At 55.7% G+C, this 23,275-nt stretch overlaps 2 protein-coding genes across 6 annotated transcripts; one reads left to right on the top strand and one right to left on the bottom strand.

Moving 5' to 3' along the window:
- The first annotated feature begins 2,552 nt into the window (after window positions 1-2,552).
- Window positions 2,553-4,699, top strand: TMEM208 (transmembrane protein 208). Its single transcript, XM_003917027.5, has 6 exons — window positions 2,553-2,666; window positions 3,274-3,369; window positions 3,795-3,854; window positions 3,935-4,071; window positions 4,224-4,308; window positions 4,403-4,699. Exons 1-6 carry the CDS (start codon window positions 2,661-2,663, stop codon window positions 4,538-4,540), a joined length of 522 nt encoding a protein of 173 aa, XP_003917076.1. The 5' UTR covers window positions 2,553-2,660; the 3' UTR covers window positions 4,541-4,699.
- A 111-nt stretch (window positions 4,700-4,810) lies between these two features.
- On the bottom strand, window positions 4,811-23,253 carry FHOD1 (formin homology 2 domain containing 1). 5 transcript variants are annotated; one of them, XM_009196664.1, is made up of 24 exons: window positions 22,931-23,253; window positions 15,057-15,163; window positions 14,612-14,676; window positions 13,770-13,837; window positions 13,592-13,697; window positions 13,424-13,518; window positions 13,047-13,158; window positions 12,867-12,961; window positions 12,631-12,774; window positions 12,358-12,506; window positions 11,950-12,126; window positions 11,808-11,831; window positions 11,419-11,472; window positions 9,789-9,904; window positions 9,089-9,699; window positions 7,450-7,605; window positions 7,044-7,226; window positions 6,837-6,956; window positions 6,595-6,756; window positions 6,007-6,197; window positions 5,720-5,912; window positions 5,472-5,634; window positions 5,199-5,396; window positions 4,811-5,124 (listed from the first exon to the last, which is right to left on the bottom strand). In XM_009196664.1, exons 1-24 carry the CDS (start codon window positions 23,129-23,131, stop codon window positions 5,042-5,044), a joined length of 3,573 nt encoding a protein of 1,190 aa, XP_009194928.1. In that variant the 5' UTR covers window positions 23,132-23,253; the 3' UTR covers window positions 4,811-5,041. The 5 variants fall into 5 exon arrangements, with proteins under 5 accessions (XP_009194928.1, XP_009194929.1, XP_003917077.1 ...); XM_009196665.1 differs by having other exon boundaries at window positions 11,950-12,081; XM_003917028.2 differs by lacking the exons at window positions 11,419-11,472; window positions 11,808-11,831.
- Window positions 23,254-23,275: the final 22 nt, after the last annotated feature.

The following is a 23,275-nucleotide window of genomic DNA, read 5'->3' as shown; positions in this document are numbered from 1 at the left end:
TGGGACTGGGGAAGGGGTTGCCAGTGAGGTCTAGAATGATTTGATATTAAATATTTTTTTCTTCTGGAATCTTCCTCCCTGCATCCCAATTGCCTCGTTTTTGGATTCTTCTGTGGCTCCCAGGGCTCAGACCTGGGTCTTTTGGTTTTCTGTTTACCAACACAGGAATAACCAACAATTCAATATTCCCATATTGTCCTATTATCCAAGTGCTAGTCCATATTGCCAATCATCCATGCAAATGTTTAGCCATCACTTTAATCTCAACCAAAACTCATATTCTACCCTCCGCCCCAAACAGCCCCTCCTCCCAAATTCCCCTTTCAATGCCAACAGTGCATCTACCTGATAACACTTTCTACTATTCAAACCCCTCTGTCCCTTGCTCCCAGATACAGGTGTAATGCACAGGCTTTAGGCCAGGCTAACCTAGACTCATTCAAATTCCAGCTCCACTACTTCCTGTCATGCTGCTGTGTGTCCTTAAACAAGGTATTTGACCTGTCTGAGTTTGTTTCTATACCTATAAAATAGGGATACTTTTTAAAAATCTAGATCATAGCCTCATGGGGATTAAATTTTACATATATATAGTGTGTCTGTGACAACTAGATGTTCCATAAATGGTTGCTGGATTGCTGTTACTAAAATTTCTACTTTTGCAACTTTCCCACCTCAGTAGCTCAGATTTCTACCACCTCAAACCTTGATTCCTTCCACAATGTCCCACCTGAACTCTTTACCTCCAAGTTCATCCTTGCTAATACATTATGCACACTGTCACAAGGTTAATTTTTCCTATAAAACAGTTTTCAGTGTCAGCTCACCCCTGCTGTAAAACTTCAGGGTTCACCAGTACTCTCAGGACAGTCTTCACTCCTGGATCAGCACTGCCAGGTCTCTGTGCCTGATTGGACTCGCTGGTCCCCAAACTTCCCCAATCCAGTGTCCCTACTGCCCTACAAACATAGCATGTCTATTTCCTTTTGCCTATGCGGGCCTTTTCCCTGGGATCCCCTTCCTGAAGCTTGACTTCACCAACCCATTGTGATCTCTCCTTCCCTTCTCAGATGCCAAGCACGCAGGCACAGTGCTCAGCCAGTGCTTACTGGATTAAATTAAGGTTGGGCAGTCCAGTCCTCTACCTCTATTTTCACCAAGAGTATGCTCAGGGAAGGGGTCAGGGAAATAAAAGTAGTCATTACTGAGAGGACAATGACTGGGAGAACAGAATTCTGAGCCAGGGAGGCTAGGCATAGGGAAGACAGTATTGATGGGGACTGGGACTGACCATGTCCCAATCCCTCCAGGGAGGCAGGGAAGCCTGTTTGAGCTGAGTTAAGACAGTGGCCATCTTGTCTTCTGGGGCTAAGCAGCCAGCCCAAGAGCAAAGGGAGAGGGGAACAAACCTGTCATCCCTTGGGGTGAGTGGGGGAGGGACACAATTCATTGACCTAAGAAGAGGGTGGCCTTTCTAGAGGGATGAGAGGAGGCAGTGATGAGGATGGAGTGGCCATCCCATGAGTCCCATCTCAAGGGGGCTACTGGAGATAATGACTGGTCACTCATGGGGTCTATGGGGATGGAAATAGCCCCTAAAGCTAAGGGGGAAAGGAATAGCACTGCAAGCTAAAGGGGGTGGGAACAGGCCTATTTTTGCTAAGGATAGGGAGCATCATTCCAGGACCGGTGGGAAAGGGTGGCCCGTTTCCCATGGGCAGAGAGAGGGGGCTGCCAACCTTCAGGACAAAAGAGATGGAGAAGCCATTCCAACAGGCCACTGGAGACAAAACCTGTTATCTCCTCGGCAGATGGGGCAGAGTGGTCTTGCCCCTGGCTAAGGGGAAGGAGCAAACATCCCATGGAGTGAAAGAGGTAAAGGCGGCCATCACTAGGGGCCTAGGAATGGGGAACAGGCCTATCCTTGCTAAAGGAATTCAGAGATCATTGCAGTTGATAGGTAGGGAGCAGTCTGTTTCCCACTGCCAGGGAGAGGGGGCGGCCGTCTCTGTCGGGGCGTAGGAAATGGAGAGATCATCCCAAGGGACCAATGGGGATAAGATCAGTTACCCTTCGGGACGATGAGATGGAGCGGACATCTTCCAGAACTGAGCGGGGAGGAGACAGCCACCTCAAGGGAAGGGGATGGGTAGAGGGCCTATTCTTGCTGAGGTGACAGGGCAGCTATCTCCTGGGGCCGATAGGGAAGGGGAGGACGGTCCCTCAAGCTAAAGGGACAGAGTGGCCCAAAGGAGTAGCCGTTACCCAGAGCTAGAAGGTCGCGGGATCGGGAGGGCAGGTCGTTTCCGCCAGGCTGGAGGGGCCGGGCTAGCTATCTGACAGCCCCTCCCCAAAGCTCGGGACCCCGAGGGCGGGGCCTGTCCGGAGCTAGGCCTGAGGGCGGCTTCCTCTCACCTCCAGGGGCAGCGACTCCGCCATCGCATCCCTGCCGCCTCCACCCCCCCCCGCGCAAGGCTTTCTGGGAAGTGTAGTCTCGCCCCTTTGGGGAGGGGTTTGGGAAGGAAGTGAGCCCTATTTCCGTCCCAGAATCTGACCACTTTGGTCTGCGCCGGAAGTACATGTGCTGCCGATGTGGTGCTCAGTGATTGCGGTTTCGGTCGCTCTCCCTTGTTCCCTGGGCTGGGTATTTGCCTCGCACCATGGCGGTAAGGAGGATGTGTAGGGCGGAGTCCGCACCAGCCAAGCTCTCCAGGGGTTGTGAGAGTGAAAACTGAGAAAGGACATTAAGGGATACGGGGTGGGCCGGAGGGGGGCACCATCCCCTGGCCAGACCGTACTAGAACTGGGCTGGGGGAGGGCGGCGCAGGACCATACCAGGACTAGTGCCGGAGCGGCTTGGGCATCAGTACCAGAGCAGGCCAGAGATATAAGTGACCTGAGATGGGCGTTAGCCCAGATCGGGACTACGCCAGCGGAGGCCTGAGGGAGGCATCATTCTACTCCGCCCAGGAGTACCCTTGGAAGAGTCGTTGCCTAAAGCTAGACTACCACGGGATCCAGAGGCGGTATTAGCTTAGGGTTGAATTATTCCAGGGCGAGCAGGAGGCGATCCTAGCTGTGAGTGCTGGAGAGAGGGCGTCAGCCCCTAGATAGGATGGACTGGAGGATGGGTGGACATCCCAGGGATTGTGCTAGGTTTCAGCACTACGGGGACCTGGCTGAGTTGCGGCTGGAGCTGTATAGCTAACCGGGCTGGTGGGGAGAATGAGGAGGACCGTGGCCTCCTGACGTCATCTCATCATCCCTCTGCAGCCCAAGGGCAAAGTGGGCACGAGAGGGAAGAAGCAGATATTTGAAGAGAACAAAGAGACCCTGAAGTTCTACCTGAGGATCATACTGGGGGCCAATGTAAGTGCCTGCCTCCTTGCTTCTATGCCAGCTTATAGTCAGTCCCCTAGTCCTCAGCACTGCTTGGTGAGAAGTAGTGGTACCCGAAAAAGCTGTAGAAGAGAGGTCCAGTCAAAAAGAAATGAGAGATCTGGGCACAGAGAAAGTACTGACTAGTAAAACACAAAGGAAATGAAGGTGTGAGTCGTAGCTGAATTTAAGAGCCCTTCCTACCTCCAAGCACACAAAGGCTTCTTTCCTGGGCTGAGTTGCGTGTTAGAGGAGAGTCTGGATATTTGGGATTCAGGGAGCAGGGCCCTTTCTTCAGCCCTGTAAGAACAACCTTGCTCATCCCACAGCCTGGCCTAATTCTTGGTCAGAGTTGAGGGAGACCCATGGTTTGGAGGTACCTTCTGACCCCAACCTGATCCTGTGATTGCTTGCAGGCCATCTACTGTCTTGTGACGTTGGTCTTCTTTTACTCATCTGCCTCATTTTGGGCCTGGGTAAGTATCTCCATCCTGGGAGGTGGATGAGTGCATAGGGTCAGTGGCTGACCTTTGATACCCTCATTCTTGCTCTGCAGTTGGCCCTGGGCTTTAGTCTGGCAGTGTATGGGGCCAGCTATCACTCTATGAGCTCGATGGCACGGGCAGCGTTCTCTGAGGATGGGGCCCTGATGGATGGTGGCATGGACCTCAACATGGAGCAGGGCATGGCAGAGTGAGTGTCCCCCACCGCCAGCCCAGGTGAGCGGCCCCAGGGCTGGGGCCCAGATAGCCCAAGAAGCACAGCTACTTGCAACTTGAAAAGGGTGGAAGGGAGTTGAACTGGGGCCCATCTGCTGTCTTTGGCAGCTTTATTTCTATCCACAGGCACCTTAAGGATGTGATCCTACTGACAGCCATTGTGCAGGTGCTCAGCTGCTTCTCTCTCTATGTCTGGTCCTTCTGGCTTCTGGTACGTGGGCTGGGGACGCTCCCAAGAAGGGGCATCTAACCCTCCCCATCTTTTATTCCCTGCACCTTGCTTCAAGTTACCGTTTCTCTTGTAGGCTCCAGGCCGGGCCCTTTACCTCCTGTGGGTGAATGTGCTGGGCCCCTGGTTCACTGCAGACAGTGGCACCCCAGCACCAGAGCACAATGAGAAACGGCAGCGCCGACAGGAGCGGCGGCAGATGAAGCGGTTATAGCCATTGACATTGTGACCACAGGCCACTGGCCCTGGTTGACTCTGTCAAGGTGCACGGCCCCCCATGCCTGGAGCAATGAGGGTCTAGTCTAGGGGCCAAAAGCAGTCTGAGGTATTGGGTATACTTTATAGGGTCGTTGAATAAATGGCTTAGAGTGTGGCTGATGGCTGTGTGGGTGATGAGGGATGAAGCAGGAAAAGCCGGTCCTATGGGATTTCCCTCCTGCTACAGACCCAGCCTAGTGGGGACCCTGAAAGAAGAGAAAGCCTGTTGGATTAGCTAAGAAAATTTTATTTTGCTCTGTGAGTTCAAGGAGCTCACACACATGCACATGCACGTACACACACACACTTACATGCACACACACACAGCTAATACTGCTTAAGGCATGGCTCCTGGGCACAGAGTTCTGGGGCCAGAATTCTGCTCTGGGCCTTCCTCATTCTATCATCTCTTGCAGTGCAGTCCAGGGTCCAGATAGATTTCCGGGATGCAGCACCTTCACACCTCCAGGCCAGGACCCTTGCTTAGTCCCAGTGCCTGCACCAGGTCATCTCCGAGCCCACTCTTTAACGTCCGTCTCACTGCAGGGACACAATAGGGTTGGAGGGAGTTGATGGGGTTCAGGTGGGCAGTGGGGTTGTGGGGGGTTACTTACAAGACTTGCGGTTGCCGCGGGAACGCTTGCGTTCCCTAGCAGCTAAGGCACGAGGACTGCTCTTGGTCACTGACTGCACCAGAAGGTCCATGATCTCATCTGATGTATCACTGGGTAAACTGGAGCCTGGGGGTTCTTCTGGGGGTACAGTGGAGGGCCCCACTGTGGGCATGACTGGGGAGCTGCTCTGGACCATGCCTGAGGGAGGCCAGATAGGAAGGTCAGGCCAAGGTGGCCCTGGAGCCCATTCCCCACAGCAGCTATGAGCCTCACCTCTGCTGCGGCGATTGTGTGTGGTGTCCTCAGGCCTGCTGGTCAGCAGACTCTTCATACTAGCATGACTGTCAGCATCTCCCCGGCCTGGCCCACTGCTCACTGCTACTGGGACAGAGGGGTTGTTGGGGGCTTCCCCAGCCACACCTGAGAACTTCTCTGTCTGAAGAAAGAAGAAGGGTGAGCTGGGAGGAGTGAAGGAAACCAAGGAGGTGGCAGTGAAGACTAAGACCTGGAAGGGCACCCACCTCAGTGATCATGCGTCCCCGGGTCTTGTTACGCTCACGGTATGTGGCCCGCTTCTGCTGCTGCTGTAGTACTCGTTCCCGGCAAGTCCGATACTCAAGCGCAAATTCCCGCAGCGTGTGGCAGAACTGTGTGATGCGAACTTCACGGGCCGCCTGCGGGGTGTAGCCCAGGTAAAGCAGGAAGGCATGGAACCTAGGCAGGTCAGAGTGGGGAGGGACGGTGAGTCCTGCTTGTTGTCTGAGGGAGGGTGGTGGCCGTCCTGCCTCTCTTGGGTTCATGCCCCTACCTATTACAGACACGGCGGTGCACTATCCTCAGCATGGCAACACGGCGGGCACGCTGGGCCAGGAAGTGGGTGAGGCGGGCACGCAGGGCTGGGGCGAGCTCATGCTTGGCCAAGCTCCGCAGGCTCTCCTCAGCTGCCCAGCTCCGGCGCTCCAGCTGCCCCAGGTTCTCAGTCAGCTGTTCAAAGTCCACCTGAGAAAGCAAGGGGGTGTACATACTGTCCCCCAACACCCTGTAGATAAGACACGGCCCGAGGCTGCCTCTGAGCCAGACTGGCCAGCTTGGGCCCTGAGGACACAGACATTCAAAAGCTCATAGACTAGTGCAAGAGACACAAGTCCATTTGATTTGAATGAGGAACAGAAGGTTTATTGGGGGAAGTGGCAGTTCAACAGACCCAAAGACTGGGTAGGTGTGGCCAGGCCAATAGAGGAAAGAGCATTTCTGGCAGAAGGCATAGCTCACACCCAGGTGGCTGGAGGAAGCCCTGGCATAGCAGCCCAGATAGGGAGAAGAGGGAGGAGCCAGGCCCAGGAAGCAGCGCTTCTCATGCCTCGTCCAGCCTTGGTTGATTCTGGCAGGTGCTAACCTTGGCACAGCGGGTCAGGGCAGGGATTTCTGAATAGAGGTCGGAGGACTCAGGCCGAGTCTGGAGCACTAGGGAGCAGAGATGGTGTAGCAGTGACTGTCGGCGCACCGTGTCTTTCACCTCTGACACCTTCTCCAGGTAGCTCAGCTCAAAGCCGCTGCTCTGAAAGGACCCTTTCTGAGCCTGGGCCTGGTTGGCTCCAGAACCCTGACTCCCCCTAGTCCCCATGTACTCTCACTCACCTGGGAGCCATTGAGGAAGTTGCCCACAGCTAGGAGGGTAGCCAGGATGCAGCGGAAGGTGGCATTCTGTACCAGCTGTTCCATACCCACTTTCAGGTCAAACAGTGGCTCAGCAATTTCCTGGTATGGGAGACCAGGGACTCTTAGACTACGTGGTCATGATGCTTACCTGTCCCTACTGTCTGTCCCACTCCAAGACCCAGGTACCCGTTCCATGCTGTCATAGTCCAGCTTGAAGGCCCAGAGTTGTAGACGAGCAGCGAGGCCGCCAATGGAGGCAAGAGTCATCAGGAAGTTCTCGGCTGGGCCCAGGGGTATGTCAGGGTTGGCCAGCTGGGCTTCCTCAATCTTCTGCTGCTCTTCCTCCGTGGGCATCATGGTCAGTAGCTTCTGAGGATGTAGCCAGAGCCTGACATGCCCCACTCAGTGCAGGCCTGAGGCCTCAGGCATTGGTCTTGACCCATCCCTCAGTCATCTAGGGGAGGCCCCAGAGTCTGGGGACTGCCCTGCAGAAAGGCCAAGCCCATGCCCACCACTAGAGGGACAGGAAATGCCCACCTACCAAAGGAGAAGGCCAGACCTCCCTCCCACACCCATAGCTGGGTGATCCCACCTCTATGCCATCCTTGCTGACAGCAAACTCATCAAAGTTGAGCAGGGCAGCCTTAATGACATGCACAGGTGGCAGTGTGGTTAGGCCGATGTTGATGGCATTGCTGCGTTTGGGGTCCAGTACTGTGGTCATTGTCCGGCGGCCCTCACCAGCTTTCTGCATGGTTGGGGGAAGGGCAGTGTAAGACTGAGGAAGGGGGCCGGGCGCAGTGGCTCACGCCTGTAATCCCAACACTTTGGGAGGCCAAGGCAGTTGGATCATGAGGTCAGGAGATGGAGACCATTCTGGCTAACATGGTGAAACCCCATCTCTACTAAAAATACAAAAAAAATCAGCCGGGCGTAGTGGCTGGTGCCTGTAATCCCAGCTACTCGGGAGGCTGAGGCAGGAGAATGGCGTGAACCCAGGAGGCGGAGCTTGCAGTGAGCTGTGAGCTGAGATCACACCACTGCACTCCAGCCTGGGCGACTGAGCAAGACTCCATCTCAAAAAAAAAAAAAAAAAAAGACAGAGGAAGGGACTAGCTGGGACAGCAATCTAAGAGGGCACTGCAAGGTCCTCCTCTAGATTGCCAAATGATCCCACAACTGACAAACTGGCAACCTGGGATGTGTAAGGCATGGGGATGAGCTTAGATTCTTTTGAGACAGGACCTCGCTCTACCACCCAGGCTGGAGTGCAGTGGTGCCATCATAGCCCACTGCAGCTTATCTTCTGGGATCTTCCTGCCTCAGCCTCCCAAGTAGCTGGGATTACAGGTGTGTACCACCATAACCAACTTTTTTTTTTTTTTTTTAACTTTTTGTTTTTCCGCCTCCCAGGTTCAAGCAATTCTCCTGCCTCAGCCTCCCAAGTAGCTGGCATTGCAGGCATGAGCCACCACACCCAGCTAATTTTCATATTTTCAGTAGAGACAGGGTTTCACCATGTTGGCCAGGCTGGTCTCAAACTCCTGGTCTCAAGTGATCTGCCTGCCTTGGCCTCCCAAAGTGCTGGGATTACAGGGGTGAGCCACCATGCCCGGCCAATTTTTTTTTTTTTTTAACATTTATTTATTTATTTATTTTTATTTACTTATTTATCTTTGAGACGAAGTCTTGCTCTTGTCCCCCAGGCTGGAGTGCAATGGCGCGATCTCGACTCACTGCAACCTCTACCTCCCGGGTTCAAGCGATTCTCCTGCCTCAGTCTCCCGAATAGCTGGGATTACAGGTGCCCACCACCACGCCTGGCTAATTTTCTATTTTCAGTAGAGATGGGGTTTCGCCAGTTTGACCAAGCTGGTGTCAAACTTCTGAACTCAAATGATCCACCTGCCTCGGCCTCCCAAAGTCCTGGGATTACAGGCATGAGCCACTGCGCCCGGCCCAACTTTTAGTAGAGATAAGGTCTCACTATGTTGCACAGGCTGGTCTCAAACTCTCGGATTACAGGCGTGAGCCACCATGCCCGGCCAAGTTTAGATTCTAGTTGGGGCACTGCTGATCCCTTGTTAGGAGACCTTGGACAATTCCCTACTCCTTTCTTTGTCTTAGTTTCCCCATGTGGGAAGTGAGTGACTGGCTCCAACAGGTCAGATCCTTGAGCTCTGATTCCCTCCCGCCTCCAGTGGGGCTGCCTTGCAGATGAGTGGATTTACCTTGGAGGGCAGCACCTCTTTGGCACGAGACTCAAAGAGGTGTTCCAGCCGGGCTGTGTCCACTGAGACAGGCTCCAGTGAAGCCCAGAGGGTGGCGCAGGGCCCAAAGCGGCTTGCAGAGACTCCATGGCCCCCAGCCAGCTTTAGCTCACGCCAGAAAAGTTTTACCGTCTTCCTCTTGGTGGGGAGGGCTGAGCTGTCAGGCAATGAATGGGGAAGAGGGGCAGCCAGAGGTAGAGGTGGAGGTGGTGGGAACGGGCCTTTGATGGGTGGGGGAGGTGGAGGTGGGGGAGGTGGAGGGACTCCCGAGAGTAGGGGCAGTGGGGGTGCGGGAGCTGGGACCTCTTTCCCAGCCTCCACAGACTCTACATTCAGCATGTCCTGGTCTTCCTCCTCCCCTAGATCTGAAAAGTCCAGGTCCCCAATAGAGAGGTTGGGTGCACGAGTAGGGAGCTCCCAGATGGGCTCAGCCTTGGGGCTTGCTGGCATCAGTGGCTCCTTGGACTCTGGCTCAAGGCTTCGCTGGGCCCGGAGCAGGACACAGGGGGCAGGGCTCTGGGGTGTTCTGGGTGCAGGTGCTGTCTCTGGGGAGTCCCAGAGTTGCCGGGCATCTAAAGAAAGGGAAGGAGCTGTCAGTCCCATGCCCCCTGTGGGGCAACAGAGGAACAGGCAGGCTCTGCCTGCCCACCCACCTACTCACCTGGGTGTCCCTCTGCCTCACTGGGCATGGCCTCGGCCAATGTCTCTGCCCGGCCCTGGGCCAGAGCAACCTGCTTCTCTGTTTCTGCTGCCGCCACATTCTCCAGGAACCGGGCTCTGAGGGAAGGCGCTTATCAGTGACAGTGTCTGACACACCCCAGCCCAGGTACACATGCCTTGCTGAGCCCCTGGACACCACCCCCAATTGCAGGCACACACAGACACATGGGGAACAGTCCATGCACTGAGCAGACCAGAACCACGCCCACCAAGGCCAGCCCCTCTTCAGTCCTCCACATCTGGGGAGGATTACTACCAACCCTGCATTCCCAGGTGAAAATACAGGGAGAAGTTCTACTTAACATCTAAATTGCAACCTCGTTCATGTTCACTGTCCTGATTTTTTGTTTGTTTGTTTGTTTTTTAGAGACAGGGTCTGTCAGTCACCCAGGCTGGAGTACAGTGGTGTGGTCATAGCTCACTGCAGCCTCAATCTCCTGGGCTTGACCCTCAACCTCCCAAGTGGCTGGGACTACAGACATGTGCCACCACACCCAGCTAATTTTTAAATTTTTTTGAGGAGACAGGGTCTCGCTCTGTTGTTCAGGCTGGCCTTGAATTCCTGGCCTCAACCAATCCTCCCACCTCAGCCTCCTGAAGAGCTGGGATTACAGGTGTGAATGATGCACCCAGCCAAATTTTTAAAAATTTCTTTGTAGAGATGAGGTCTTGCTATGTTGCCCAGGCTGGTGTCTTGAGTCTAGACAAGGACTCTTAGAGCAGGGGAAGGGGATAGCTGTCCCAATGGGCATATCAGGCTGTCCCTCCCTTAGCATGTCTGGTAGCTTCTGGGAGCCTATGCCCAGGAAAGGGCCTGGTAAACAGGCCAGGTGCGGTGGCTCACGCCTGTAATCCCAGCACTTTGGGAGGCAGAGGTGGGTGGATTACTTGAAGTCAGGAGTTAGAGACCAGACTAGCCAACATGGTGAAACCCTGTCTCTACTAAAAATACAAAAATTACCCAGGTGTCATGGTGCAGGCCTATAATCCCAGCTACTTGGGAGGCTGAGGCAGGAGAATTGCTTGAACCTGGGAGGCAGAGGTTGCAGTGGGCTGAGATTACACCACTGCACTCCAGCCTTGGAGACAGAGCGAGACTCCGTCTCATAAAAAAAAAAAAAAGGACGTGGTAAACAGTGGACCCTCAGTTTATGCTGAAATAATGGGTGCAATCCAGTGTCTCTTTTCTGGCCCCTCCTCTGTCGGCTCTCAGTCCCTGCCTTTCCCTCAGCCTTAGGTTACCCCTCTACCCCTACACCACACAGCACCCTAGGTCCCCTCCCTCCTCGGTCCTGAGCTGAGGACATGGCAGAATGAGCCCCAGGTTGGGCGTCCACATCCCCATCTCTGGCTGCTAAGGTGTTGCTATTGAAGCACAGGGACCACTGTGACCCCAGTGAATTTGTTCCCAGTGCTTAGCCTTTAGGTTACCGAGGGGGCATATGTCTGGAAGAGGATAGGCCTGAGTTCCCCAGCTTTGGTTGCATCAGGCACGTGGAACCCCTGCTGGGGGAAGCAATGCTGAAGCCCTGAGCACATGGCAGGCCTGGCAGGCCGGCCTCTGTACTTACTCCAAACTGGCCTGCCCAGGAGGGGATTGGGGGACAGGTGGGCTCTCAGGGGCCCTGGGTAGGGAGGATGAGAGAAGAGATGGTAACTGTGGTGCCAGCTCCGTGGTTGCTCATACCCACACAGAGCTGGGCAGTGATATTGGGGTTCCTTCCCAGCCACAGTGGGAAGCGGGGCAAGGCATGACACGAGGAAACTAGAAGTGGAGGGGAGAGACTGACATGGAGCAGGACAGGGTGCCAGAAGAGATGGAGGCAGCAGAACAAGGGAGTGACAGATGGGGGCCGGAGACATGACAAGAGGCAAAGACAGGCAGAATGTCGGAGGAGAGGAGACCACAGGAGGAGGAGATCTAGTCAGAGCCTAACCCCACCCGCTGGCAGTCACTTACCAAGCGGGAGCAGTTTGGTGAAGTCTGGAAAGAGAGAGAAAGCACGCGTTTGGGCAGAGGAGGCTGAGTGCCCATGGAGGGGCGCAAAGCGGAGGGACAGTGGGAGAGAGGACTCCAGGGTGACTTCTGTCTCCCTGCTTACTTGTAGATGCTCCTCTCGCTGGAGGTGTCAGCTGAGGGTGCCACAGAGATGGTAGGAAAAAGGTTCATTGAAGCTCGGAGGCCGGAGGGAGGGCCCACAGGGCTGGAGGTGGGGCCTGTCAGCGGGGCGGGGCTGGTGGAAGAGGTGGGGCCTACCGGTGAGGCGGGGCCTGTGGGGCTGAAGGCAGGGGCTGTCAGTGGGTTGGGGCCTGAGAAGCTGGAGGCGGGGGCTGTCAGTGGGGTGGGGCCTGCGGGGCTGGAGGTGGGGCCTGTCGGTAGGGCAGGGCCAGTGGGGGAGGTGGGGCTGTCTGTGGGGCGGGGCCTGAGGGCTTTGGGGTCAGGGCTTGACAGCTCACAGGGCCTTGGCTAGTAGATCCACCCTTCACCATCTACGGAGGCTCGTACTTACCCAGGTTCCAGGGCACGCGCGGGGCAGCCCCCGCCTTCCAGCGAACGGCGGCTCCTCTTGCCCTCCTCAGAAGAAGGCTTTCGTCGTTCCCGCCGCCCACCGCCGCCTGGGGCTTCTTCGATGTCTCCATCCTCCAATTTCAGGGCATTCTAGCAGAGGTGCACCAGGATGTAAGAAAGTGGTTAACATGCATGCAGGTGGGGTGGGGCGCTGGGGACAGCGCTTCTCTCTTCCTTCCTTCCAATTCCCCTCAGAGCGTAGGGCCCGGCCCACCTCGTAGAGCACAAGTTGCGTGCGCAGGTCGACGTCAGTGCCTGCAGTGCCCAGGTGGCGCTGGACCAGCGCTTCCATGCCCTGCTGCTCCAGTGCATCTGTCACATCGTAGAAGGAGTCCTGGTCCGGGAGCGCCGCCAGCGTCTGGAGGGCAGGGATAAGAAGGCAAGGCTGAGGTTGGTGGGGAGGTCAGGAGCCTGAGCATCCCAGAGCTGGTACCCAGTCCTTGGCCAGACCTTGTTGATGAGGGTGACCGTGTACACCAACAACTCAGGGTCAGTGCCATTCTTCTCCTCCAGGATGGATACCAGATTGGCCCAGGGAGGAGCGCCTGCCACACAGAAAGTGGAGCAGTCATGGGGGGATGGGTAGGAGAGAGGGCTCTGAGTGGTGGGGGAGAAGGGACAGTCTCTGACCGGTGGCGTTGGCCACAGAGTTCACTGCACAGATGAACAGCGGTGCGTTGTTTTCGGAGTATTCTACAAACACCAACAGCAGCTTCAGGGCTGTCTTCACCACCAAGCGGGACTGAGGGGAGAGGTCAGCACATATGAGTGGGGCTTAGGCCAGACCTGTGCCAGCTGTTGCTGGGGAAGGGGAAGGGCTGCTGGGGCTGGACCTAGAGAGAATCTAGGCAGAATGACCCTGGCTTCAGGCCCAGGCACTGAAGTGCCTTCTAGGCTTAAGAGAGGCTTAGATTCACTCCCTTCCAGCCCACTTTGCAGAACGGGAAACTGAGGCCCAGAGAGAAGCACTAGGCAAAGGGTATAAGGCTGGGTGGAGAGCCACTTACCAGGCTGGCACACAATGTGTACAGCCACTGAATAGTCTCACTGTGGGCTACCACCCCCAGCATTCCATCCACAAAGAGCATCAGCTGGCCGAGCGCTGGGGACACAGGGATGGGCAGAGTCAGCGAGGGTCGCTGGAGCAGGGGTCATGGGGGAGGGGAGGGGCTGACCTCTAAGGATGTAGCTCTGGTAGTTGTGGTCGGCAGCAGCACCCACACGGATCAGGCAGCTCAGCCCCTCCGAATGCACGAATTCAGGCACGAGGTCTTTGTCCTCCTGGAGGCACCATGGGGGAGTTTAGGGAGGCTTGGGCTACACACTTACTCCCAGCCCACTGCGAGGCCTCACCTGGAAGATCTGCTTCAATGAGAAGAGGGAGCGGCGGAGCTCAGGGCCACTGGAGCCATACAGCTTTTCTGCAAAAGGTAGGGTATGAAACCATCAATGGGACACAGACTCACTGTCTTCCTCTACTTGGATACAACCACAACTCTCCACCAAAGAATAGTCTAATATATATATATAATTTTCTTTTTTTTGGTCTAAGAGACAGGTCTCACTCTGTCACTCAGGTGGAGTGTGGAGTGCAGTGGCACAGTCATAGCTCACTGCAGCCTCAAACTCCTAGCCTCAAGCAATTCTCCCACCTTGACCTCTCAAAACACTGGCATTGCAGGCATGAGCTACCACGCCCAGTCTGTTCTAACGTTCTTTTTTTTTTTTGAGATGGAGTCTTGCTCTGTTGCCCAGGCTGGAGTGCAGTGGCACCATCTCAGCTCACTGCAAGCTCCGCCTCCTGGGTTCACAGCATTCTCTTGCCTCAGCCTCCCAAGTAGCTGGGACTACAGGTGCCCGCCACCACGCCTGGCTAATTTTTTTTATTTTTAGTAGAGATGGGATTTCACCGTGTTAGCCAGGATGGTCTCAATCTCCTGACCTCGTGATCCACCTACCTCGGCCTCCCAAAGTGCTGGGATTACAGGTGTGAGCCACCGCGCCTGGCCTTGTTCTAACATTCTTGAATCCCCCTCCACTCCCACCCTGGCCCTGGAAGGAGAGGTCAGGATAGGGAGAGGGAGAGCACATCCAGCTAAACATACTTTGCCCACTGTTCAGCACAGGGCTGAAAGTGAGCCAACTGGGCTATGGGGAGGAGGTGCTGCTGGACACGGATGCCCTCACACACTCACCCAAGATAGCGTTGACCCTCACAGAGAGCTGGGTCCGAAGGATCAGTGTGGGCTTCCGCCCTTTGCTGAAATCAAGGATCTCCGTCAGCAGCTCCCAGCCCATCCCTCAGCATCCCTCCCCACAAGCCAAGGGAGCCAAAGACCTCCCCATGCCAGCCCCAGCCCAGCTTGTTCCTCCCAGCTGCTCCTCCAAGGACCCAAGGGTTGGTCAGACAAGAGGGTTGGTGCAAACACAGGTATCTCAGGTATGTGGGAGAGCCCCTGACTCCCACCTTGGGCAGCAGGTAACACTGGCTAGGCTTTAGAATTCTCTTGGCACACTTCCCTGGGGCAGGAGGTGACCCATGGCCCAGGCTAGTGATCGAGTGTCTCAGCTGCTGACATTTGAGCCAGCCCCTGGCAAGGGTGGGGGTAACCTTGCCTCCCTGGCCCCATCAGTTCTGACCTGATCTCTTCATAGAAGCCCTCCAGCATCTCCCGCTGCTCTTCCAGGGACAGCTCAGGGTCCAGGTAGTATCCAGAGGGAGACACTTGCAGAGCACAGTCCTCCAACTGGGGGCAAAAGGAACAGCTGTGAGACTGAGGAAGAGGTGGCAGGGAAATGTATGAAGACCCCTGACCTCTTACCTACCACTTGGGGGGTGGCAGAGAGACACAGGGTCTGCACTACAGCTGTGCATTCCTTCAGCATTTGCTTCTCAAGCGCCTACTATGTGCAAAGCCCATCTGTGTCAGGCACCAGGCTTTCTTGGCCTTTGTTTGTACCATCTCCTCTCTTGGCTGACACCTACCTATTCTTTAGGTTGCTATGCAACCCACTCCACCCTGTATGTATGCTCCCCTCCGAGACCTTCCACACAGCATTCTAATATCTGAGCCACTGGTCTCCTCCTCTAGCTTCATTCTCTGGGTTCAGGCACTCCGTCTGTCTTGCTCCCTGCTTTATCTGTAGAGCCTGGCATAGCACCCGACACACAGTAAGCACTCACTAGGACTTGTTGAGCTAATAAACACAGATGAGGAAGGGGAATGGAGAGAAGATGGGAGGAAGTTCCTGCCTTCCAGGAAGCTCACAGCCCTGTGGGGTGATAAGCTGTAGTCACAAAGAAGCCCCAGAGAGAAAGTGTTAAGATGGCTGGGAGGCGCAAACCCACCTGGGAGAGTGTGTCTGTGTGTGCGTGTGTCTCAGTGAGTAAGAGGGTGAAGACAGTGTCTGATCCATAGACTTCCCAGTCCACCAGATTTCAGGGTCTTTGCCCTCCCCCAAGGCGGGCTACAGTTACAATGGTCCTAGCTGGACCTCAGAGACACCCGAGGGGCCTATTAAAAAACCAACTTTAGGCCAGGCGTGGTGACTCATGCCTGTAATCTCAGCACTTTGGGAGGCCAAGGAGGGTGGATCGCCTGAGGTCAGGAGTTCGAGACCAGCCTGGCCAACATAGTGAAACCCTGTCTCTACAAAAATACAAAAATTAGCCAGGCAAGATGGCAGGTGCCTGTAATCCCAGCTACTGGGGAGGCTGAAGCAGGAGAATCGCTTGAATCCAGGAGGCAGAGGTTGCAGTGAGCCGAGATTATGCCATTGCACTTCAGCCTGGGAGACAGAGCGAGACTCCATCTCAAAAAACAAAATGAAACAAAACACTTTAGAATCTGACTCAGTCTACAGTAGGACCCCAAAGCCTGCCTTTGTAACAAGCAGGCACATGCTCCATCCACGTGTCCATGTTTCCCTCCCCAGGCTCTCCTCCCCCGCCACAGGGCATGGCACTTAGCCCCCTGAGAAGTGCCTGTAGAGAAACCTGAGGGAGGTGACTCCCTTGTGTCAGAGGGTGGCACTCTGCCTCTCCCAGACACCTCCCCCCATTGCACAGTGCAGGCATGCAGGTTCAGCAAAGTCCCCTTGACTTAAGTGGCTCTGGCCCTTGAGATGCCTTGGCCAGGGAGAGCCCACCTCTGGAGAGGCAGGGGGTCTTCCAATCTCCATCTTACTAGGCAATGTCAATTCCAACATTTGTCCTGCTGTTTGGTCAGCCCTGCCCTCTTCTGGACCCCGCCCAAGGGCTTCCAACTGGCCTTGGTCCCCTGGAGAAAAAGGGAGTCCAGTTCCTGCCCCAGCCCCCACCTCTGTTTAGCACCCCTTGCTCCTGCCTTAGAGCCTGACCTGGCTCTTTCCCCACAGTTTAACATGTGGGGCCCTTGGGTGACCCCCTTCCCCCACCCGCCTGGGACCTGGGACATAGGACAAACACTCCAGCCTGTTCTCTGTCCCACTTCCTGCCTGGCTGCCTGCCCTCCCCAGGGTGCCTTGGGCAGGCCTGGCTGCTTTCCCCTCCCTGGGAGCAGAGTCATCTTCTCCAGGGCCTACTGGGAACAGGCCTGAGAAGGGGCAGCAAGGCCCGAGGGCTGGGGTATCTTGTCCAGGGCCAGCTCAGCTGAGGGCAGCCCACATTCTTCCTGATCTCTTCCCACATGGTGACTCAGCAGCCTACCACCCCACCCCCATTCAGGCACAGCCACATCTCCTTCCCTTGGCCTGGAAGATTCTGGGACCCTAGAAGAACACATCTACCCCAGAGTCACCCCCGTCAGGGATCCCCTCGAATCACACACATATAGAACATCTCATTCATTTGAACATTCATGACCAGGCTGGTTTTAGATGCAGGGGACCTAGGAGGAATCAGACACTGCCTCTGCCTTCCCTTCCAGCCCAGTGGGGCAGATGGGCAGACAGACAGATTTGAGTCAGAAAAAGCTCATGAATGTGGAATCACAACTTCCATGGGGGCTAAGAAAGGGGAGGGGCAGAGTGCTATAAAGATAAACGGGAAGGGAAAACATGTTACACCTGGTAACTGCTTACACACCCAGGTATAAGATCGGGTATGCACTGGCCAACACAGGCCGAAGCAGCACAGCCCCAGAAAGGTCAGGCCCACCACGCTGTCCTGCCTCCTTGCATACTGTAATCCCAAGGGAGCAGAGAATGTCCCTCTCCTTCTAGGACACCTGCATCCATCTGGGGCAGGGTCCTGAAGGTTAAATGGTCCACCTTTTTTTTTTTTTAGATACGGAGTCTTGCTGTGTCTCCCAGGCTGGAGTGCAGTGGCGCGATCTCGGCTCACTGCAAGCTCCGCCTCCTGGGTTCAAGCGATTCTCCTACCTCAGCCTCCCGAGTAGCTGGGATTACAGGCATGCACCACCATGCCTGGCTAATTTTTGTAATTTTAGTAGAGATGGGGTTTCAGCATGTCATCCAGGCTGGTCTTGAACTCCTAACTTCAAGTGATCTGCTCGCTTCTGCCTCCCAAAGTGCTGGGATTACAGGTGTGAGCCACCGTGCCTGGCCAACGGTCCACATTCTCTAGTCTCCTCAGCTGAGCAGGTTCAACCCTGTCCCTTCGCTGTGGTGGCAATGTCCTCCTTAGCCACTTTGCCTGTCCAGTCCTGCTAGGGCCCTATTTCTGGGGAGGTCCTGGGAAACAGGCAGTCCAGTGCCTTCCAGGACAGTGTTTCCCCACACCCAGCTGTCTGTCCTGGGTGGAAGTGTGGGGTGGTAGGCTAGAGTCAGGCAAGCAGCAAAGAGCAGGAGACTTCCTGCCAGCAGGATAGCACTTGTCCCTCACACCCCTGGCCCCTTCCTGAAGTCACCCTTCTGAGAGAGCCAAACCTCTGGGTCTTGTTTCTCACACCCTGTGGCTGGGCCAGGCCTGAATAAGCCCAAACCCTGGTCCTTGCTGACAGGGCTTAAGGTCAGCATGTAGTATGGGCCCACATCCCTGACACCTGCCTGGCTCTTGTCTTCCTCACTTCTGTGGTCTCTGTCTTGGGGTGGAGTCTTTCCCCCATTCTTCTCAGGCTCAGCTTCTCACTTTGGCCTCCAGCCCACTATTCTCTTGACTCTTGAGGCTCAGGCTTTTCTGAGCACCCAAAACCAACTGGTTATATATGGTTTTATATGCAGGGTCAAGCTCAGGGGACTATGGTGTCTACTTCTCTGTCTCTTTCTAGATATCTATCTATCTATATATAATATATAGATATAGATCTATAATACATAGATGTCTATAGATATCAATAATTTATATCTATATATAGCTATATATCTGTTATATATACACATCTGTTGCATATATCTATTATATATTTTATATATATATATATTTTTCTCCGTTTCTTTGGACTGTCTTACCCAATATTTTTCATAACAGTGTAATCAGGTAAGACTGAACATACCAGAACAGGGTACAGGGAAGATGGAAAAGAGGCGGGATGATAGGCTGAAGGGCTTCTGTTTTAGAAAATAATTGGTTAATTGCCTCTTTTGTCTCCTTTCCTATAAACACAGGACCCTGCGTTCTGAAGACCCTCCTTTCCTGTTATCGTGGGTCTCCAACTAGAGTGTGACTTCCTGAATGAGATGTCAAGGATGGGCCTTGGGGAAGGAAATCCACTTTTATTATCTTTTGTTATGCTTCCTCTGTGCCAGGCACCGGGCTGCCTCTTTCTTTTCTTTTCTTTTTTTTTTAATTTAATAGAAATAGGGTCTTGCTATATCACCCACTGTTCTTGAACTCCTGGCCTCAAGCAATCCTCTGGCCTTGGCTTCCCAAAGTGCTGAGATGACAGGCATGAGCCACCATGCCCAGCCTGAGCCACATATTTCATTTGATTCTACCAATAATCCTTTTACAGATAGGGAAACCAAGAATCAGAAAATGAGCGCATTGCCCCAGGGTGCACAGCCAGGAGCCAGGGCTAATTGACCAAATCTTGGGCAGATGGGCCCTGGAAATGCTCCAAGGAACCTTAGAGGGGAGGTGGAGTGAGGGCTGTGGCCAGCACGATTGCCAAGAGCTGAAGACATCCTCTTAGTTTTCTGGACTCTGCAAATACCCCAAACTGGTCTTCCCAGTTCCAGTAAGGGAACACCAAGACACATGCACCCCATACAAGCTAGGATAATAGTGTCTACCTCTGCCAGAACCTAGGTGTCAGGGTCCCTCACCAGGCTGCAGCTCAGCCACTCTGTTCCAGAATGACCAGCAGATTGGATAGACCAGCCCCAGGGGAGGCTAGGAGACCAGGACTCATGCCCACACCTCAATTTTTTACAATCTCCCAAAGGCTCCTGAGATGTAAAAAGGCTAGAGTGGGTTGGGATAGGGTCAGGAAACATTCCAGGACAGTGCCACCCCTGTCCTACTTATTTTTAGCCATAGCTAGGGAAACAAAGTTGCTAGTAATGACCAGATTTATAGGGCTATCTCCACTGCCAGGAGGAGAGGGCTTTCCTGGCCTTCGCAGCAGGGTCAGAGAAGCACCCCAGGTCCCCCTACCTGGAGTTCAGGGAGAAGTCGGTGCTATACCAGGTGTGGTAGGACCTTGGGTATCAGGGAGAGGCTCCTGAGACACTTCCCAGAGGGAAGGTAGAACTGGGAAGCTCTAGATTAGGAGATGAGATGCAAGGCCAGAGGGACACATTCTCCCCTGGGGCAAAGGCAGGTCCCTGAGCTGGGGGAATATTTTGGAGGGGTGGAAGGCGCTCCTGAGTTCCCCCAGGGACACTAGGCCTGGCCCAATGCACTGTCAGGCTCCCTTCCACCAACCAGGGCCAGGAGATGAGTCAGAGGCTGTGGCCAGGAGCTTCCTCCTAGACTAGGAGGAAATGAGCAAGGGTTTCTGAGATCTGAAAGCTCTTTAAAAAGGAAGCCCCCAAGGGAACTCTAGGGGTTAGGCTCTGCCCAATGGGGTGTGTGGGTGGAGCCCCAGGGAGAAAGCAGACTGGCCTCTGTACATCCCCAGGGACGGGGCTCATCTGCTGGGATGATCAGGGCCAGTACCCAGAGGAGGACAGAGGCCACTTGGCTGTGTCCTGTCCTCTGCTGGACAACTGTACATAGGACAAAGCAATGAGTAGAGAACCCCTTCCTCTTATTTCTGCCCTACAGCTTGGGACAGGGATGCCCCAGTTTCTGGGCCACCTCTCCCCTCTAGAGGGCCAGCAAGACAGGCCTGAGTCATGTCTGTGACTCTGGGGCACCCACTTACAGGACTACGGGAGGAACAAGCTGTTGACATTTCCTGCCAGGAGGAGCCCTGCTCCCCCTCGCTCAGCTCTCTGATGTCCCTGCCCCTGCTTTATTCTCAGCCCCTCTTCCTCCAGCCTTCTATTCTGGGGCTGTGGTCACAGTTTATATTTGGATTGAGCACATCACAGTGCATCTGACCATTCCTGGCAGAGTTGCTAGCCCCAGGGAGTCCTGGCTTCTGGCATTTGTGGTAACCTAGTGTGCCGCCTCCTTATCCCTGTGGGGGAGGGGAGGCAGTCCTCAGGTGCTCCAGGTGGGAGAACATTAAATCGGGGAGACCAGGAAGGACTGCATTGGGGATGAGGAACTTATATTCTCCACGAGAGCTCAGTAGTGTCTTCAGTTAAGGAGCAGGGAACACAGGGCAGAGCACCTGGTGGGGTTGGGTGGGGACAGGGGTCCCATGAGAGGGAGATAGAAGGGGTGGTTCTGAGCCTCTTTCTTGCAGCTGACCTACCAGGCTTGCCCCCAGTTGGGAAGAGGGGTGTCAAGGGGCCGGGCACCATGGCTCAAGTCTGTAATCCCAGTACTTTGGGAGGCTGAGGTAGGCAGATCACCGTCAGGAGTTTGTGACCAGGCTGGCCAACATGGAGAAACCCTGTCTCTACTAAAAATGCAAAAATTAGCTGGGTGTGGTGGTGCACACCTGTAATCCCAGCTACTTGGAAGGCTGAGGCACGAGAATTGCTAGAACCCGGGAGGTGGAGGCTGCAGTGAGCCAAGATAGCCCCAGTGCACTCCAGCCTGGGGGACACAGCCAGAATCCGTCTCAAAAAAAAAAAAAAATTGCAGGGGTGGTGTCAGGGCTAGGTCCAATCCTTGAGTGGCAGGATAAGAGGAATACCATATTTTCTCTAGTGCTCCACCCTTATTTCAGGACCCGGACTTTGGGAGCCTGGGAGCGGGAACCAGTCTTAGTTCAGCACTCCTGTCTTCCCAGCCCCCATCCTGAATGGGAGGTGGCCGCCAGCTGCACACGCTTCTTCCAGGCACACCTCAATTTGCCCCTCCGAATAGGGCAGGACAAGCGGGGGCTGCGTCAAAACTCTGGCGGTGAGCAGTGTGCTGCATTCTTCCAGCCATGGCCTTGAAGCCGGGGTTCTGGCCTGGACACGCGCCACCCCCCAGGCCAATAGTCTCACCACCCCTCCCGCCAGCGCTCAGAGGCGGGGCTGGCCGCAGCGCGAGGAATGCGGGCTGGGGGCCCGGGGCACATTCCAGGGGAGACCCTGGGCCCAAGGGGCAAGTTTACGCAACTCGGCGCCCAGCTGAGGCTGGGAGCAGGGGAGGGCACCCACCCCGACTCTCTCTCTTCCCCAGCAGTTCTCTTCCCCAGCAGTCTAGGCGGCCGGGCTGGTGTGGAGCCTGTGGGGGTGGTAGTGCGCCTCCCAAAGTCCTGGCCCGGAAACAGCGTGCCGGAAAGGGCTGCTTGCGGGGGGCTGACGGCGGCGAGAGGGAGGGGAGAGGAGGTAGGCTGGCCATCTGGAAAAGGGCCTCTTTCCGCACTGTGCACTAGTCGGCTTCGGGGCGGCAGCAAAGTAGGGCAGGCCGGCGGTTTAAAATTAGCCCGGCCCTCCCTCTCACTTCCAGGCGCGGGCCGATGGGCGGCGAGTGTCCGGGGGTGGGGGCGGGAGCGGTGACTCAAAGGGCTTTTCCACCCGTGCAGCCTCCTGCGCTCTGCGGATGCCGGGCCAGACCGCTTCCCGGGGACTCCCCTCACCCCGTGAAATCTCTCCTCGGCCGGCACTCCCAAGTTCCCATTGACCTACAGAGTCAAGCCCCAATCCAGCTTCTTGACACCGCAGGAAACCTCTGCCACCTCTAGTAGCCCGCGCCGGGCCCGCCCCTCCTCGTGGTCCCGCCCCGACCTCACCTGAAGCAGGTGGAAGCTGGTCCCTCCCCAGCTCCGCCTCCAGGGTCCGCTACGGCCCAAGCGGCTACCGTCATCCTGACCAGGGAAGCCACCCTGGCAGACGGACGGCGAGTGGAACTCGAGCACCTCCCCAGGTGCTCGACAAGTTCCTAGCACCCCTCTTCAGTTTCCCCTCAACTTGAGAGGGGACTCCCCCGCAGGCGGGGCAGAGTGGACCCTGGGACCCCAGCCCAAGACTTTTCCGGAGGAGAACACTCGCTCCAGCCTCTTCAGGAGGGGCACCTCCCACCAGCTTTCATGGCGCCCACCCTGAACCCCCGATCGCCCCAACCTTTCTCCGGCCCCCCTCACCTTGAGCGGCGCTCCCAGCAGGCGGTGCAGCGCGGGTATCTGCGCGCCCAAGGGCAGCGCCCCGTCCAGGCTGCAGGTGGGGGCCCGGCGCGGCTCCGGGAAGTTGGCACACGCGAAGGGGTCGGTGTCTTCCAGGTACTGCACCCTCACGGTCACCACTGATACCGGCTCCTCGTCCCCGCGATCTTCCCCGCCCGCCATGGCTCCGCGGCCGGCTCGCGCGGCGCGCCTCGGAGTCCCGACCCCAGTGCAGCTTCTACTCAAGCACACTATAGCTCCGCTCTTCGGGCCGGGCCGGACCGGACGCGGCTGGAGGGGCGGGGCCAGACGGAGGCGGGGCCGAGG

Source organism: Papio anubis, chromosome 18 (assembly GCF_008728515.1).
Source record: "Papio anubis isolate 15944 chromosome 18, Panubis1.0, whole genome shotgun sequence".
NCBI lineage: Eukaryota > Metazoa > Chordata > Mammalia > Primates > Cercopithecidae > Papio > Papio anubis.
The sequence above is the reverse complement of the archived record's forward strand: the minus strand, read 5'-3'. Positions and strand labels throughout refer to the sequence as shown.